This window comes from Oncorhynchus kisutch, linkage group LG8 (genome assembly GCF_002021735.2).
Source record: "Oncorhynchus kisutch isolate 150728-3 linkage group LG8, Okis_V2, whole genome shotgun sequence".
Classification (NCBI taxonomy): Eukaryota; Metazoa; Chordata; class Actinopteri; order Salmoniformes; family Salmonidae; genus Oncorhynchus; species Oncorhynchus kisutch.
The window spans coordinates 65,752,366-65,769,887 of record NC_034181.2 but is presented as its reverse complement, the minus strand read 5'-3'; the positions used below and the strand labels follow the sequence as shown (position 1 = coordinate 65,769,887).

At 45.5% G+C, this 17,522-nt stretch overlaps 1 protein-coding gene across 5 annotated transcripts in view; it reads left to right on the top strand.

Moving 5' to 3' along the window:
- The window catches only part of pmfbp1 (polyamine modulated factor 1 binding protein 1), a 267,939-nt gene extending 251,275 nt beyond the window's left edge, over positions 1-16,664 (top strand). For 3 of the 5 annotated variants that reach the window (XM_031830907.1, XM_031830908.1, XM_031830906.1), the window contains 12 exons: positions 371-538; positions 1,601-1,756; positions 1,839-2,006; positions 2,194-2,361; positions 6,743-6,910; positions 7,243-7,305; positions 7,407-7,516; positions 7,615-7,689; positions 8,160-8,253; positions 8,397-8,473; positions 12,837-12,960; positions 13,256-16,664. In XM_031830907.1, the coding sequence (XP_031686767.1) occupies positions 371-538; positions 1,601-1,756; positions 1,839-2,006; positions 2,194-2,361; positions 6,743-6,910; positions 7,243-7,305; positions 7,407-7,516; positions 7,615-7,689; positions 8,160-8,253; positions 8,397-8,473; positions 12,837-12,960; positions 13,256-13,531 (1,647 nt within the window). In that variant the 3' untranslated portion in view covers positions 13,532-16,664. The remainder of the gene's footprint in view (positions 1-370; positions 539-1,600; positions 1,757-1,838; positions 2,007-2,193; positions 2,362-6,742; positions 6,911-7,242; positions 7,306-7,406; positions 7,517-7,614; positions 7,690-8,159; positions 8,254-8,396; positions 8,474-12,836; positions 12,961-13,255) is intronic. The other 2 variants (XM_031830909.1, XM_031830910.1) reach the window with 2 other exon arrangements.
- Positions 16,665-17,522: the final 858 nt, after the last annotated feature.

The following is a 17,522-nucleotide window of genomic DNA, read 5'->3' as shown; positions in this document are numbered from 1 at the left end:
ACAGTCTTTTAACGCCACTTCAATACCAAAGTGAATTTGTCGTAGCCGGTTAGGCGACTGAGGTTAAGGTTAGGAAAATAGTTAGGTTTAGCGAAAATGCTCTCCTAACCTGCTACGAAAATCACTTTGTATCAAAGTGGCATGAAAAGAGGTTGGCCCGTTACACTAGATCAATATATTGATTTGCCCATAGAAATAGGGGGGGCGCGAGATGTTCCCCAATGCTGGAAGGGGGGCCCCGGCTGGAAAGGTTTGGGAACCCCTATGTTAAGACTAAAATGTAAATGTAGCCTAACCTCAGAATATTTTGCCTGTAAACATGTGGTCGGTTGGTTGGCTGTGTGACTGTGGTCGTCTCTCTGTGTGCCAGCTGCAGGAGCAGGCTGATGCCAGCCGGGCACTGCGGGCAGAGCTGTCCCAGGAGCAGGACAGGCAGCAGGAGCTGCAGGAGAGGAACCAGGGGGCCAGGGAGAGAGAAGCCCAGCTGGAGTCAGAGAGAAACCAGCTCAGAACCAGCATGGAAGCAGCTCACAGCCAGGTAGATTCAAACACTATTATTAATCAATAAGGCACCTCTGGGGTTTGTGGAATATGGCCAATATACCACGGCTAAGGGCTGTTCTTAGACACGGCGCAACGCAGAGTGCCATGGCTGTCAGACAATCACCATTCAGGCTCGAACCAACCAGTTTATAATAATGTATATAAAACTAGCACTCAACTAGACATGTGCAGTCAACAACTCAGCACTCAACCAGGTGCTTTCACACACATACTAATGTATACAAAAACTAGCGCTCAACTAGAAATATGCAGTCAATAAATTCACACATATTGCTAATGCATGTCACACTCACACAACATATGTTAATCATACTGTAGTGTTTGTCTGTTGATTTATGACTAAAGGCAATTTTCCAACACAAATAATTAGTGTCAGTGAGCTTCATGAATTAAACCTGTGCTTGCTGACAGTTAAACGTTTCAAAAGGTATTACAGGATGTTGATAATCCATACATCAGGAGAGCATCTTCTCCTAACATAGTGTCTGACTGAAGCCTGGCTACACTCATCTACAAACCACTCAGATTCCCCCTCCAGCCATGCTCGCAAATTGAATTAGTTTCCGTCTCTGAATTTGTGTTTCAAAAATAGTAATTCTTTTTTAACCCCCAAGGAAGCAAGAGAAATGAGTCAGATCTGCACACGTCATGAATTTTGTGAAATAATAGTTTTCCACCAGCCAAAGGGATACAAGCTTGAAGCGCAGCAATTTACCAACTGTTCAGCTGCTAGGAAATTTAATTGAAGCACATAATTCATATCTTTAGAAAGTTAAATCAATCTGATCAAAAAGTTTCTCACTCAATTACGGCCTGAAATTAATCTCCTTAATCCCAATTTAAAATCTGTCATGCATATAAGTGCAGATCTCTCATCTATTTGCCCATCCATGTTACTTAATCATGGAACAGAGAGCTAAGATGGCGCTGCGATTGTCAGATTTAGTCCCATCTATCTTTGAGCTTGATATACACACAGTGGCACACACACCTGATGGGAGCTCTGATAGGGGTGTGTCTCCTGTCTGTCCTACAGCTGAGGGAGCGGGAGAGGACTGTGGGGTGCCTGCAGGAGCGTGTGGTAGAGCTGCAGAGCACCACCCAGAGGCTGCAGGAGGAACAGACAGCCTGCCAGGCTCAGCTGCAGCAGTGCAAGAGGGAGCTAGAGAGCAGGGAGGGCCACAGCCATGAGGTCATAGTCACATACTTTCCATATGAGTGTATTTTGTGTCTAGTTTGGGGCCCATGTTCCATGTGTGTGTTCTCCTCTCCAGATGAGTGTCCTTCAGGAGACCGTGTCCAGGCTGAGGGAGTGTGTAGAGGAGGCCCAGGCCAGCAGCAGGCAGGGGACCAGGGACACTGCAGCAGCACAACACAGCCTCAGAGAGCTGAGACTGGAGCTGGCCTCCACCCAGGCATCCCATAGAGAGAGCATGGAGCTGGTGGGTGCCCTGCTTACACACTGGTACTCTGTCAGGCATGTATTGAAAATACTGACAATAAAAGAATGACAGTAACTCTCGACTTGTTTTAGGGTAATGACTGGAGAAAATAATGTGTAGTGGGACTAACAATGTATATTCTGTGTGGATGTTTGTTTTGTGATGTGCGTGTGGTGGAACTGGTCAGCTGGCTGAGCAGAGTGGTGAGGCTGCAGGTCTACGTAGTGAGCTGTCCTGCCTGCAGCAGAGGATCTCCCAGCTGTCAGAGGAGAGAGGGGGCCAGGAAGAGAGGACCAGGCAGCTGGCTGCAGAGCTCCACAGACTACGCACTGCCAGCAGACAGTCACTGGACGAGGTGAGAGAGGAGGATCTACACATCAACATTTCCATTCATCCTCATGGCAATTAACCAATAACCATCCATTTCATTGTCAATATCCAATAACCACTGATCTGGTTCTAGATCTGACACTGTCAAATTAAATCAAATTTGATTTGTCACATACACATGGTTAGCAGATGTTAATGCGAGTGTAGCGAAATGCTTGTGCTTCTAGTTCTGACAATGCAGTATTAACCAACGAGTAATCTAACCTAACAATTCCAAAACTACTACCTTATACACACAAGTGTAAAGGGATAACGAATATGTACATAAAGATATATGAATGAGTGATGGTACAGAACGGCATAGGCAAGATGCAGTAGATGGTATAGAGTACAGTATATACATATGAGATGAGTAATGTAGGGTATATAAACAAAGTGGCATAGTTTAAAGTGGCAAGTGATACATGTATTACATAAAGATGCAGTAGATGATATAGAGTACAGTATATACAAATACATATGAGATGAGTAATGTAGGGTATGTAAACATTATATTAAGTAGCATTGTTTAAAGTGGCTAGTAATATATTTTTACATCAATTTCCATTATTAAAGTGGCTGGAGTTGAGTCAGTGTGTTGGCAGCAGCCACTCAATGTTAGTGGTGGCTGTTTAATAGTCTGGTGGCCTTGAGATAGAAGCTGTTTTTCAGTCTCTCGGTCCCAGCTTTGATGCACCTGTACTGACCTCGCCTTCTGGATGATAGCAGGGTGAACAGGCTGTGGCTCAGGTGGTTGTTGTCCTTGATGATCTTTATGGCCTTCCTGTGACATTGGGTGGTGTAGGTGTCCTGGAGGGCAGGTAGTTTGCCCCCGGTGATCTGGTCTGCGCATGCTCTGAGGACGCGGCTGGGGATGCCGTCTGGGCCTGCAGCCTTGCGAGGGTTAACACGTTTAAATGTTTTACTCACATCGGCTGCAGTGAAGGAGAGTCCGCAGGTTGGCTACAGACTGTTACAGCCTGTAGCCAACCATTAGGTCATGGACCAGATAGCCTCACATTAAATCCTAGACTGTTATAGCCTGTAGCCAACCATTAGGTCATGGACCAGATAGCCTCACATTAAATCCTAGACTGTTATAGCCTGTAGCCAACCATTAGGTCATGGACCAGATAACCTCACATTAAATCCTAGACTGTTACAGCCTGTAGCCAACCATTAGGTCATGGACCAGATAACCTCACATTAAATCCTAGACTGTTACAGCCTGTAGCCAACCATTAGGTCATGGACCAGATAACCTCACATTAAATCCTAGACTGTTATAGCCTGTAGCCAACCATTAGGTCATGGACCAGATAACCTCACATTAAATCCTAGACTGTTATAGCCTGTAGCCAACCATTAGGTCATGGACCAGATAACCTCACATTAAATCCTAGACTGTTATAGCCTGTATCCAACCACTACACCATCACATGATTAGAAGTGTGATGGCTCAATCTTTCAACCTTATGTGTTGTATAATAGGAAAGGGGGTTATCTAGTGTAATATATGCCCAGGGCTGGAAATGAACACTACACCCTTAGAATGCCTGGTCATTAGTGTGGAGCACACAGCCCCTCTGAAGTAGAGACTTAACCTCCACAGGTCGCGCTGTACACTAATTGACCACTACAGGAGAGAGCAGGTTATGTTGTGTGACTTGTAGCAGTGCCCTTTCTGTGTCCGGGGCTGTATTCCTAAAGCTGATTGGATAATGAGACCTCTCTCCCAGACCCCCACAGAGTCTGCATATACAGCACACACACGCGCACGCACGCACGCACACACACACACATACACACATACACACACACACACACACACACACAGAGAAAGAGTTTGCATGTACAGCACACACACACACACACATTAATACATACATACATATATACATACATACATAGAGAAAGAGTTTGGTTTGCAAAGACACAAACATTTACACACACACAGTTTTGCTTAGAGGAACTGCCTCACATAATAGCCAAAATATAAATCACAGTTTATCTAAGATACTCTAAGGCCTCATATAGTACAGAAATGTAGTAACAGGTTTTCAATTGAAAATGTGAAAATGTCTAAGAGACCTTATGGTTTAAATATTCTAAGCATTGTGTTTGTATTGTGACAAATCCAAAGCCCTTTGTTTGTGTACACAGGCACATAAGAGCTGTGTGTGCTTGTCCTGCAGTGCCAAACCTCTCTACAATGTGTTTGTATGTGTGTTTAGCTGAGGGCACATCTCTGTGGCTCATTGCTGTGGTCTCACGTCATCCTCCTTAAGTGCTGTCAATGTTGCATGGTAACAGCGGCGCTCTGCCCTCTTAATTGGTTTAGGAAGAGGATCCTTGTCATTTTGCGGTCAGCAAACTCCGCCAGAGAAAATGAAGTGCGAGTTGCCCCCTCCCCACACAACCCGTCCCACAAAAAATAATGATTATGTGCAGCAGGGTGTGTGTGTGTGTGTGTTTGGTTGTCTGTTTTTACTTTCCACTTTTATAAATAATTGCTGGTTGCTTGGTGGGATCAGAGGAAGGGAGTAATGATTCTCTGGCCGTGTGGTATGGCTGGGTTCTGGGGAGGGAAGACACTGGGCTGGGGGAGAGCAACTCATTTCACACACCTAAACGTGTGTGTGAATGTGTTAACATCAGTGTGTGGTGTCTGTGTTTTCAATGTGCTTGATGTGTATCTACATACTGTACGTATGTGTATCTTAGATGGAGGGGGGGTGTTTGTTAGTGTGTGCACGGCTGTCCTAAACCTGTCCGGATTAGCAGGTGAACGCAGCAAGAGGATGATCAGACTGGGGTTGCGATGCTGTCACACAGGGGTTAGGGGGAATACAGAGCTGCAGTTTGGAGCCTCCCGTCAGGCTCACCCCCACTCCCCACACACCACTTTAATTGCCTTTGCTTCTTTCATTACATGTATTGCCTCTCCTCTGCATTGCGTGCTCCCTGGGCTTGTGGAAAGGTCATTATGGTGGGGATGTGAACACTGCACAGCCTCCGTGTGTCCCAGCCAAGCAGACAGAGGATAGGGTGGGGGATGTGAACACTGCACAGCCTCCGTGTGTCCCAGCCAAGCAGACAGAGGATAGGGCGGGGGATATGAACACTGCACAGCCTCCGTGTGTCCCAGCCAAGCAGACAGAGGATAGGGCGGGGGATGTGAACACTGCACAGCCTCCGTGTGTCCCAGCCAAGCAGACAGAGGATAGGGCGAGGGATGTGAACACTGCACAGCCTCCGTGTGTCCCAGCCAAGCAGACAGAGGATAGGGCGGGGGATGTGAACACAGCACAGCCTCCGTGTGTCCCAGCCAAGCAGACAGAGAATAGGGCGAGGGATGTGAACACTGCACAGCCTCCGTGTGTCCCAGCCAAGCAGACAGAGGATAGGGTGGGGGATGTGAACACTGCACAGCCTCCGTGTGTCCCAGCCAAGCAGGCAGAGGATAGGGTGGGGGATGTGAACACTGCACAGCCTCCGTGTGTCCCAGCCAAGCAGACAGAGGATAGGGTGGGGGATGTGAACACTGCACAGCCTCCGTGTGTCCCAGGCAAGCAGACAGAGGATAGGGCGGGGGATGTGAACACTGCACAGCCTCCGTGTGTCCCAGCCAAGCAGACAGAGGATAGGGCGAGGGATGTGAACACTGCACAGCCTCCGTGTGTCCCAGCCAAGCAGACAGAGGATAGGGTGGGGGATGTGAACACTGCACAGCCTCCGTGTGTCCCAGCCAAGCAGGCAGAGGATAGGGTGGGGGATGTGAACACTGCACAGCCTCCGTGTGTCCCAGCCAAGCAGACAGAGGATAGGGTGGGGGATGTGAACACTGCACAGCCTCCGTGTGTCCCAGCCAAGCAGACAGAGGATAGGGCGGGGGATGTGAACACTGCACAGCCTCCGTGTGTCCCAGCCAAGCAGACAGAGGATAGGGTGGGGGATGTGGCTAGGGAGGACTGGTTACTGCTGTCCTTCACATTGTTCCTATAAAGAAAAACTTGTAATTTATGTTGACCAGTTCTTTGATGTAGTGGCTCAACATGTACATGCATGTTAGCATACGCAAGCATTGTTAAGAGTGATTTAGAGTCAGATGAATGTGACTATGACAGGACAATGTTACTAGAAGGAGATGTTTATGGAGGATTTCACTACAATGTAATTACCTAATGAACTATCGTTTCCCAGTTTCCTACCTGGGCAGGGTTATAGGAAACCCTCATGAATATACATTGCATGTTGCTGTGACTCATTGTTCATCATTAATTTTAAAGGTCCATCAGTCTTCAGAAATTAGAACAAATAGTATATTAGGAAATGCCAATGACAGGTATCATCCCTCTCTCACCTAGACTCAGTCCTGTGAGGACAGGCTGGCAGAGCTGAGTGCCCAGCTGGGGAGGTCTCAGCGCTGGGGCCAGGAGCAGCTGGTAGCCCTGGAGATCCGGGAGGAGGAGGTGGTGCTGATGAAAGTGGAGATGGCTTCTCTCAAAGAGAACTACCATGCCAAGGTGGCCCAGGTCAGACACACACTTACACAATGGGTTCTGGGGACATTCTGGTAGGGTTTATACCTAGAGATAGGATGTTTTGCTGAGCATGTGAACTGATCAGGAAAAACTCTGGGCCCTTATTATAGCCGGTAGCCTTACTGTGTAACTAGGCCCAAAGATTTCCTGATCAATTGATGTGCTCATGAAAATCTCTTGGCTCTAGTTATGACATATATCCTCACACTTTGCACTGGCACAGAAAGGCCAAACAGCATCGTTAGTAATCACCTCTCAATGGAAAATGAGCTGTATAGCCATTACAATGTGCAGCAGGGGTTTGTTCATGTGTCTCTGTTCAGGTGGAGGCCTTACACTCACAGCTCCATTCCATGGAGCACAAGTACAGCACAGCAGCTAATGAGGTAGTGAACCCTTAAAACCTCCAGATATGTCAGATAGACACTGTTAGAGTTGTAGACTCTCATTACCTCCTCTCTCTCTCCCCCTCCCCTCGCTGTCTCAGGTGGAGGTGTTGCGCCAGTCTCTGGGTAATGCTCGTTCAGACAGTTCTCTTCTACACAGGGAGAGTGAGCTGGTGGTAACCAACGTCAACCAGTGGGTGAAGGAGCAGAAGTAAGAGCATACCTAACTCCACACACACACTGATGCCCAGTCACTTTCTACTCTACATTCACTACGCAGCATTAACCCTGTCTTAACCCTGTCGACAGGCAAGGCAATGAAAAACTGAACTTTAAGATCAAAGACCAGAGCAAAAAGATCATCCATCTCACTGCAGAGAAGGAGTAAGAGCTCTTCCACGCACATCCAGCCTGCCCTGTTATTGTTTGACTCACATTGTTGATTTATTTTATTCACAGGAGACATGATAGTGATAAATGGTGCTATGTTTAAGCAATACAGCCTGAGGGGGTGTGATATCTTGCCAATATACCATGGCCAAGAGCTGTTATTAGCACGACGCAACATGGAGTGCCTGGATACAGCCCTTAGCCATGGTATATTGGCCATATACCACACCCCCTCGGACCTTATTGCTTAAATATACCGTGGCTGTCAGCCAATCAGCATTCAAGGCTCAAACCACCCAATTTTTTATTATGATCAGGTCCCCATGTTTCGAGCACTGGTTAACAAGTGTACAGGCTTTAGGTGGCTTTAGATTAGATGGAGCAGGGAACGTGCTATACTTGTGAAATAAGTGTAAATGGAGCCACCCAGGAGTTGTGACCCGGTTTATTACCTGTGTGTCCAGTCACCTGCAGGAGAGTGTGGAGGGTCTGCAGGAGGAGATGAAGAGGCTGAAGGCTGAGCTGGATGAGAGCAGGATTGAAGCCGAGAGGTTCAGGGTACGTACCATACACAGTTACACACACTGGATAACACTGTCAGACCTCCACACATTTACAACCCTGATATACTGTAATATAACAACACTAATTGAAGAGCATTGTTCCTTTCTATTGCGTAATGTCACTTGTTTTTGTGTCAGGCCTCTCAAGCCAGTGTGAGTGACCAGCACCAGCGCAGTGCCCTGGCCAGACTTCCTGTCCAACTGCTCCACACAGAGTGAGTACTGTACCACTGACACTGACCTGAGACACTGGATCAGTGGGCTTGGCTCTAGTCCATCCCCTGGCAACTTCCCAGTTCTCCAGGAACAAGCTGCAGCGGGTCCATACGAGGCAAATGACTACATGTCCTCTAACTCCTCACTAGTTTCTTTGCTGGGGCTCTAGAGACAGCATCAGTGTCAAAGCAGTGACTTCACGGACTGAGTGAATTCCTCTCTGTGTGTTTCTAGAGTAGAGCTGAGACATGGGTCAATAGCAACAATCACCAACACATTTCAGACAGTATTGGTTAAGAGCGGGAGCCCGTCTGTAACTCATAAGAGCTATTGGCAGCCATGTTGATTTCTGTTGTTCTGGGATTAGCATAGGCCTCTCTGTTTCTTGGGGCTAATGGTCCGTGTCGTCCGGCTGTGAAATCAGTGGCCTGAGAGCCTCTGAGAAGCCTGCAGATTGGTGTTTCAAATCCCCACCCCCCTTTAATGCAGCCCAGCCTGTCTCAGCCACTCTCTCCATCTCCCAGAGTAGAACAGTTTCGCTGTTCCGAGATCCTCCTCCGCAACCTGGGTGACCCCCACTGCAGTCTCCTCACGCCTGGGCCTAGACGCCACCGGCCCTTCCTGCCCCACAGGACCACTGCGGCTTGTTAACACCGAAGATGCATTTGTGCAGTCAGGCGGGAAATCCTAGAGGTGGCTATGGACGGTGGTAATCAAAAGCCTGGTGCTCTGACTCTGAGGACTGGAGGCGGGCTTAGAGATGACCTCTAGTCTGGTCTCCTATCAGGTCTGATCGTCCCACCTAACAGAGACAGCAGACAGACAAACAGAGAGGCAAGCACAGGTAGACTGGTGGATAGGCAGACCGACAGATGGACGGACAGACAGACAGGCAGGCAGAGCCATCCAAGGACACAATCTCCTCTCCTCTGGGCCAGCCAGGTCTTAGTCATGTCTGTTTTCAGAAACGAGTGTAGACACTCAGACAGACATCACCCACACATTGCCATGGTACCGACTATATATTTTTTAAATTGAACTTGCATTTTATATGTCATGCTGAGAAAAGGCGATTTATTGGTGAAATTGTGCTCCATTTGGTTGTTTGACAGTTGAAGCCGTCTCATTTCGCCCTGCCTATACCTCCTCGCTTTAAAGTAAGCCAGTCCTGTGCTCACTGGCATTTCCCTGTAATAAGTTCCCGTCTGATTTCCTCCTAAATTGAAATGAGGTAAAGTTAGGGCTGATTGGTGGGATAACTTTTGTTGAGTGTGAGATAGGAGGGAGAGAGGAAGAGACTAGGTTGGTTGTGTGAACCCAATCAGAGCCCTGTGCTGACTGTGCTGATTAGAGGCTTGTAGTGAGTGGGATCTATTCTATCCCATCATTCCCTGTGTTTGCTCTGATAGCGGAGCCTCAACACTCATCATGGTCCTAACCTCATCCTCATGCTGTCACTTACAGCACGCCACACTGATCTCTCTCAAACGTCTTATGCAAGGTGGGTAATGTACCAAAGACCCTTTAGGACTTAAAACCTGCTTTGAAAGAACAGTTAGTTTAACTGGTTGGCTGAGTGTTAAAAAAACATTTTAAAAAGTTGCAATATGAAGTTGAGGAGCACTGAGGCATTGGGTGGACGTTGCTCTGGAGAGCGTACTGTAGGCTAATAAGTGTTTGTGTGTGTGTTGTGTGTGTTGCCTTGCCTGATACCGATGGAGGGCAGATGCAAACTCAGCCCATTAAGGCCCACTGGATGACTGCGACTTCACTCAGCTAATGTTCCAGGACATCCAGGAAGCCTGTAGGGAGCTGGGAGAACACAGAGGAGCTCTAAAAGCAGCCAGAGAGAGAGTAAATACAAATAAATAGATAAATAAGTGAATAGCATGAGAGGAGCGGAGGGAACTGTCGTCCATTCTCACGCACGCACTGCGTTTGTTTATTTATGGTGTCTGAGGGCCTGAGCAGGACTGATGGGAGGAGGAGGGTGCTGTGGGAGGACACTGGGCCTCTCCTTCCTTATGCATGCCTGGCTCTTCTCCCCAGCTTTCATTAAGTGTCATTACCAGGGCTTTCAGAGCTAGAGCCAAGCTGAGACCTGACATCCACTCCATAGATATGTGTGCATATGGAGGGACTGCTGATCCTCTTATCTGCCACTGAGGAGGGAGAATTAGGCCGAGGAGAGGAGAGGGGAGGAGAGGAGAGGAGAGGAGAGGGGAGGGGAGGGGAGGGGAGGGGAGGAGAGGAGAGGAGAGGAGAGGAGAGGAGAGGAGAGGAGAGGAGAGGAGAGGAGAGGAGAGGAGAGGAGAGGAGAGGAGAGGAGAGGAGAGGAGAGGAGAGAGAGGGATGCAGCCATCTGACTTTAATGGCTAGGATATAGCTATTACTTAAATGAAGGACAGTATTCATGCCTAATTTGTTGTCATAAATATGTCATACGGGTCGGGTTATCCACATTTAGAGTATTTGTACACTCGTGATTGTAAGGGCCATGTACACTGCAGTGTGTTGTAGATAAGGATGACTAGGGGTTTTAGTGCATATCGATACAGTTACATATCGGGATATCATTTTTTACAATCTATCGTATCGTTTTGACCATATCGCAACATCATTTGTGCGCTAGTTGGCTGTACCTACACCAAAACACCAGTATTTTTTCTTCATTTTCTTTTTAATGCGGGAGCAAAAGAATTCTGCACTTATCTCCATGACTGATCAAAACTCGTTTTCTCATGACTCTCGTCACTGTCTGCTGCAGTGACGAGAGTCATGAGAAAACAAGTTTTGATCACAAATACCGAATCGCAATACATATAGAATTGTGAGAATCGCAGTACACATCGTATCAGCACCTAAGTATCACAATAATATCGTATGGCGAGGTGCCGGGCAATTCCCAGCCCTAATGGCCAGTAGCCATTAATAAAGGCATGCAGCTGATGTGAGATGTGCATTTCCTTCTACGCATGGTGTTCATTATCAATGTCCCTTTCCAGTTCACTTCCTGTTAGAAGGCCTGCTGATTGATGGCTTGTGCTGTTTACTTGGATATCAGCAAATTAAATATTCATGTCATCCGCTTTCCCAAGCAGAAGTTATCTAGATGCAGTGTAAATGGTACTTGGGATTAGATTTTCACAGCAGATTGCTGTTATTACAGGAGAAAAAGGTGAAAAGAGACTGTGTGAGCAGTCGTCTTCCTGGGAGGCAATCTATTTCTCTTCCACACAGAGCACCGGAGCGCTGGACCAGGCTCTTAATGCGCGGGAGAGAAAGTGCTTTGGTCTGCAACCTTTCACACCTTCACCTCCCCTTCATGTGATTGAATAGTTAATAACTTTGACTTTCCTTTGAAAGCCTGTGACGTGGCTCCTGCTGAACGTCCTGTTGTCTGGCTGACACACCTGCCTATTGCTCTGTCTGTCTGACTGACTGCCTGACTACATGTCTACTTGGCCCAGATGTCTGATAGCCCTCTCACTTTCAAGCCTGTCCCTCGCCTTATCTGTCTATCTGTCTGCCTTAAAGGAGCCTGTACAGCATCAGAATTTTGATGGAAAGAGGTTTTGATTTCTTACTCTTCTTCTCTCCTTTCTTCCTCCCTCAGGACTCTTGCACACAAATAGACACACTCACACACACACACACACAGGGAGCTCATTAGCGCACCCCGTGCTCACAGCTCCAACAGAATGTGACCTTGCCTAATTGTGCGCCATGCTCATTTGTTCTCCCTGCATGATGTGGCGATTGCTTATTTATTCTCCTCAGGGCTCCTCTCTCACATTAAAATGATTGACTTATTTCATTCACTGCACATTTTCCAAGCTTTATTTGATAAGCTCATTTCCCTTGGTGCCCAGAATCCCCCCTGTTCCCATGTTTAAAAGTTCTAATGTTCCCAATGCAGATTATTATTCATACTTGTGATTGTTTCTTCGTCTAATTATCTGTGTTGGAATAATTTTGCATCTGTGAGCCTGTTTATCCCGGCGGACTGAAACGGCACAAAAGGGCACCACATTAACGATGCGTCTGGAATAGCCGAGGAGCCAGTTGTGTACACAAAGCTGGCAGACGCGGTCAACAAGAAGCTTAACAGGGATTGGGACATCGTGGAAGGTTTACCAAAATAAGCAGACAGAATTTGCATTTGGTTAGAGGGCTGTTGACAAACAGAGCCATCAACATTTGGTCCATCAGGTAATGAGACAGGCTCTGTTTTGACATGGATACATGCAGTGAGGTGAAGCTAAACTAGTTGTAGTCAATAGAGGTCATGGTTAAGGTGGGTAGTGCAGATCCTCTCCACTCTGACCCATTGACCACCATCAGCCCTCTCCTCCCCTACAGTGGGGAGACCCTCCCTGCCCCACACCAAGAGGAGAGTTCTAGAGAGACCCAGCAGTTTAGAGAACAGAGCCAGTACCAGAGCAGAGACAAGCTAGCAGCAGGAGACCTGTTCAGTAGTGTACCGGTAGGTTAATACACTGAAATGGATATCAACTCACCAACAGAGGACACAGTGGGATAGTATTAGGTAGGGGAATGATTGGCAGTATTTCTGCAGTGGGAGGTGAATGATACCTCATAATGAGTCATGTATTAACAGTCATTCTATGGATAATATTCATGATGATAAATATGCAAAGTTAAGGTCCATGGTGATGCCAACATACCAATAGTAACACTGAGCTCTGAGGGCTGACTATTGACGGTATCTTATTTGAATGCACAGTAATCTGTTTCTGTCTGCCGCTGCTCTGTCTCAGATCTGCTCTGACTGCGAGAGGAACCTTGAGAGGTCAGGGAGACAACCTGTGGAGGAGGAAGGCTCTGGCTGCCAATCTGCATCTGCGCTAGCCCCAGACGCAGCCTGTGTCTGCCTGGCAGGGAGGGGGGCCACGTTTGCTGCGGAGGTGGCCAGAAGAGTGGCCCTTAGGGCCCTGGAGCGCAGACCCCTGCCATGTGGCAACCACCGCTGGAGCAGACCCCGCTCTCTCAGCTGGGACGGGCCACGCCCTACACATCTCAGGGAGGGACACTGATAGGTGCTAGTATGAACCAGTGAGAAGGGAAGTACAAGTAGTTATTATGTTATTATGACTCAAGAGAATACGGCACAAAAATATATATATTTTATTTGTAGTTTGATAGATATGAATACATTATTGTATTATATTTAAGATTATTTAATGAGAATACTAAACTTGAATACATTAATTTCTTTGGAATTTTCAGTATATCCTTTTTTTCCAAAATCTTATCTTTGTGGCACGATATGTTCTCTTTCCTGTGTTCTCGATGACTTAATGTGATTTTGTGGCACTACTACCTTTGCCTTACAATTTATTGAGAAATCAGCTCAGTACTTAGATTGTAATTTACAACTTTATGTATGAATGTACAGAAAATCTGTTGTGAATAAGTAGACTATCATAATGTAGAATTGGACTGAAGGAGTAATGGTAAGAGATTACAATCTTACCTGTACAATATCTGGGTCCTTCCACCAATTCGATGCCTTTTTAGAAGTGTAACTTGTGATTTCACAAAATGTTGTCATTCTGTCCTAAAGAGCACATGTTCAACACTTTGCCATCTCAAGAGGTTAAATTTAAAAAAAATACTATAGTTAGTGCCTATTCAGAACCAAATAAATTCTCTGGGTTAATCGTATCAGGGTTGACCGTAACAGGGTTGATCTTATCAGGGTTGACGACCTCGTCTTAAATCAGCCATAAATCCCCTCGTGACAGTGGGAATGGAAACTTGTTGTGTGCAACAGGGAGTGGCAATTGAATGAAAGCTTCACACACAAAAATCTAGTTGCTAAAACATTTCTAGCCTGTCTATCTATGGGTAACAGGGTTATTTGTGTTATGCTCGACCCATTCGTTTTCTACCACAAAACAGAAAATGGCCAAACAAGTAGAACCAGCTCACCTGCTTTTACACTATGATTTAACTATTAGATGTTCAAGGTTTATTTTGTAAAGGAATTGTTTCAACATATTCAAACGAGACGGTTGACCTTAAAATGAGGGACAGATGTAAATTAATCACTAATCAAATGAAATAAATATCTTCAGAAATGACTTAAAATAGCTAGAGATTTACAATGATGGAGAAATGTTTGGATTAAATGGGTTGAAGTCTTCCTAGAAGTGACACAGGGTTGGCACTTTAGCAAGCCTTTATTCATATTCAAAAATCTTTTTTATTGAATTCTCCATGCGGTCTATATTAAAGGGCACTTCATTGAATATAACAGGCTTTTAAAATCAATATTGGTGCACAATTTCTACTTAAAATATCAAAAGGCACTCTTTGTGGAACGACCCATCTGACAAATACTTGTATCTATCCATTCAGGTTTTTGAGTTTAATTTACATTTTTATATAAACCTAGAAAGAAAGAATCAGAAAAAAAGTGTCCAGCCTTTTATTGTGGTATGAGAAATTGTCCTGCTTATTTCTGTGGTTGTCAAATGATGACTTGATGTCTAGATAAAAGCCCTATAAATGTATTGGGGGATTTCATGTTTTTAGTCACCTAGAGCAATACATCCTTGAGTTCATTCATGTAAATCCTAATGAATTGTGTAGGCAGAGTAGTCTTTGTGGCCAAATACAAGTCTGGTAAAGGCATCTAAACCCATAACAAGCGTCCCTTTGTTCTAGCACTACTCTATTCATCATGAGTCGGCTGTGTGAATCCAGGCATTGCTGCAGCTTTGAGAGCAACTCTGAGAGTTCCATGCCCACCAGCTTTCAATCACTGGGGATGTCGGAGCTTGACAGTAGAAAGTATTTTTTCTGACTAGAAGAAAATAAGAGCCCTAAGCAATAGTAGATGAGCTGTTAGTAAGCACACAGTCCACTGGGAGAGAGACATGGCAGCATACTATACATAGTGCATTGGTGAAGAATAAAACATGTGAAACAGGCAATACTAGCCAGACTGGAGATTAGATCTTCATTTATTGATAGAGGTCAGTGGTTTTATTTTAACATAACGTTAAATACATATATAGACAAAAATAAATTAAACAATTATATTTTATCGATCTAGTTAAAAGCGAAATGTAATTACTATTGTTTGCAGATATTAAAGATATTCAAACTATAGCCCCCCTCTCCCCCAAATACAGTAATAAACCATGCCCATCATTGTAATGATCCACACCAGCATGCAGGGCGAACTTTAGAGGAGGTGTGTTCACAGGGAAGTTATGTGTCCTAAAGAGGCCCTAGTCAGTCGATGGGATCGAGCAGTGGCTGTTGTTCACTGGCAGCGTGCTAGGATTAATCCCAGCCTTACAGGAAGAAGACACCATCTCTTTCTGCCTTGGTCGGATCAATAGGCAACATTCTCTCCAGCACAGCAGTCAATACCCAACACTTAAGGTGTCTGAGGAAACTAAAGAATGCCAATAATTGTTATTAATGCTTAGGATTTCCCCAAGTACTGCATTTATAGGGTAATTCCGGTGTAAGAGACATTCAACCAACATCACACACACCACACCAATGCCCTCCGGAGACGTATTTTATACATTTTAAGAAACCTATACACAAATACAAAGATGGGGGAAAAAATCTACAAAATGGAAGTGTATCCTTTTTTCAAATAAGTATAGTGTTTGTAACCCAATTATAAATGGTATTGCTCTTTTGAGTATGATACTATAATGGTACTGAGTAGTGAGCTACAGCTCCGTGCTCTGGGTAAAACCTTGGCCCGTTCAGGCCTTATGGAGAAATTGGTCTCACTGAAATCCAATAGGTGCTAGTTTAATCAGTATGCCTGATATGCCTTTGGTATATTAAGCAATAAGGCACGGGGGTGTGGTATATGGCCAATATACCACGGCTACGGGATGTTCTAAGACACAACGTAATGCGGAGTGTCTGGATACAGCCCTTAGCCGTGTTATATTGGCCATATACCACACACCCCCTGGTGCCTAATTGCATAATAATGCCACAAACCCCGAGGTGTCTTATTGCTATTATAAACCGATTAACAACATAAATATAACGGTTTACAAGTAGTTTTGCGTTATACCTGTGGTAAATTGTCTGATATACACACAGCTGGAATGCTGTCTCAGCAAATCAGCATCCAGGACCCAAACTACCCGGTTTATAATGGCATTTAATAAAATGTTGAACATTGTGTGTGTGTCTTTAATAGCAGGCCACGTGCTGAGGAATGGATTTGTGTTGATTGTGGAGTGTTATGAAACATGATGACAGACATTAAAGAAATAGCACATTTTAATGCCTTTCTCCTTGCCTCCAAGATCAAGAGGATTTTTTTCTGAGAGCCAAAGAAAGGCATTGATAATTTTGTCTGATTGCTCAAGGATCATAATTATACCTCTGCCACTTTGAAGCTGCTCTGTCAGGAAGATAAAAAATTGAATTCTAGGCATTGCCTGCCATATGAATAAGATCACAGTAAAATTGATGTTTTAAAATATGACCTTTCTCCCATCAACCCTACCTCCTGAAGTATGTTTTTCATCTGCTGTATTTTAAGATTACAGGAAGTAACAAAGAATCCAACTTCAAAATTGACTTAACCATGAGAATCTACTCCAGCATGGACGTGGGCTGTCCTGTATGGAGTTTTGAATTCCATCCAATTGTGTGTTAATTCATTCTGAAAGCACTAGGTCAGAGTTCACAGGTTTTAAATGTAAGCCATCGTCCTTTCACAAGGCCTAAATACACACTGTACGTACGTGCTGCAAGGACAAGATCTCCCATCGGGTGGGCAGCAACAGAAAGAGTAGGACTGCTTCAGGGAGAGGGGCCCTCGGAATTGCTTTTATTTCGCTCAAGCACCACCACTCCACACGACACAACAGCCGCTCTAGCAGTGGAAAGTGAAGGACAGTAAACTCCAAGCATACATTTCCTACCTCCTCTTTCCATTGAAAACCACAAGTGGGGGGGTTCTAAATTCAATCAAGTGAAGGCCGTCCCCAGCAGGCAGGGACACAGAGAGAGAGAGAGGGGACGGATGGG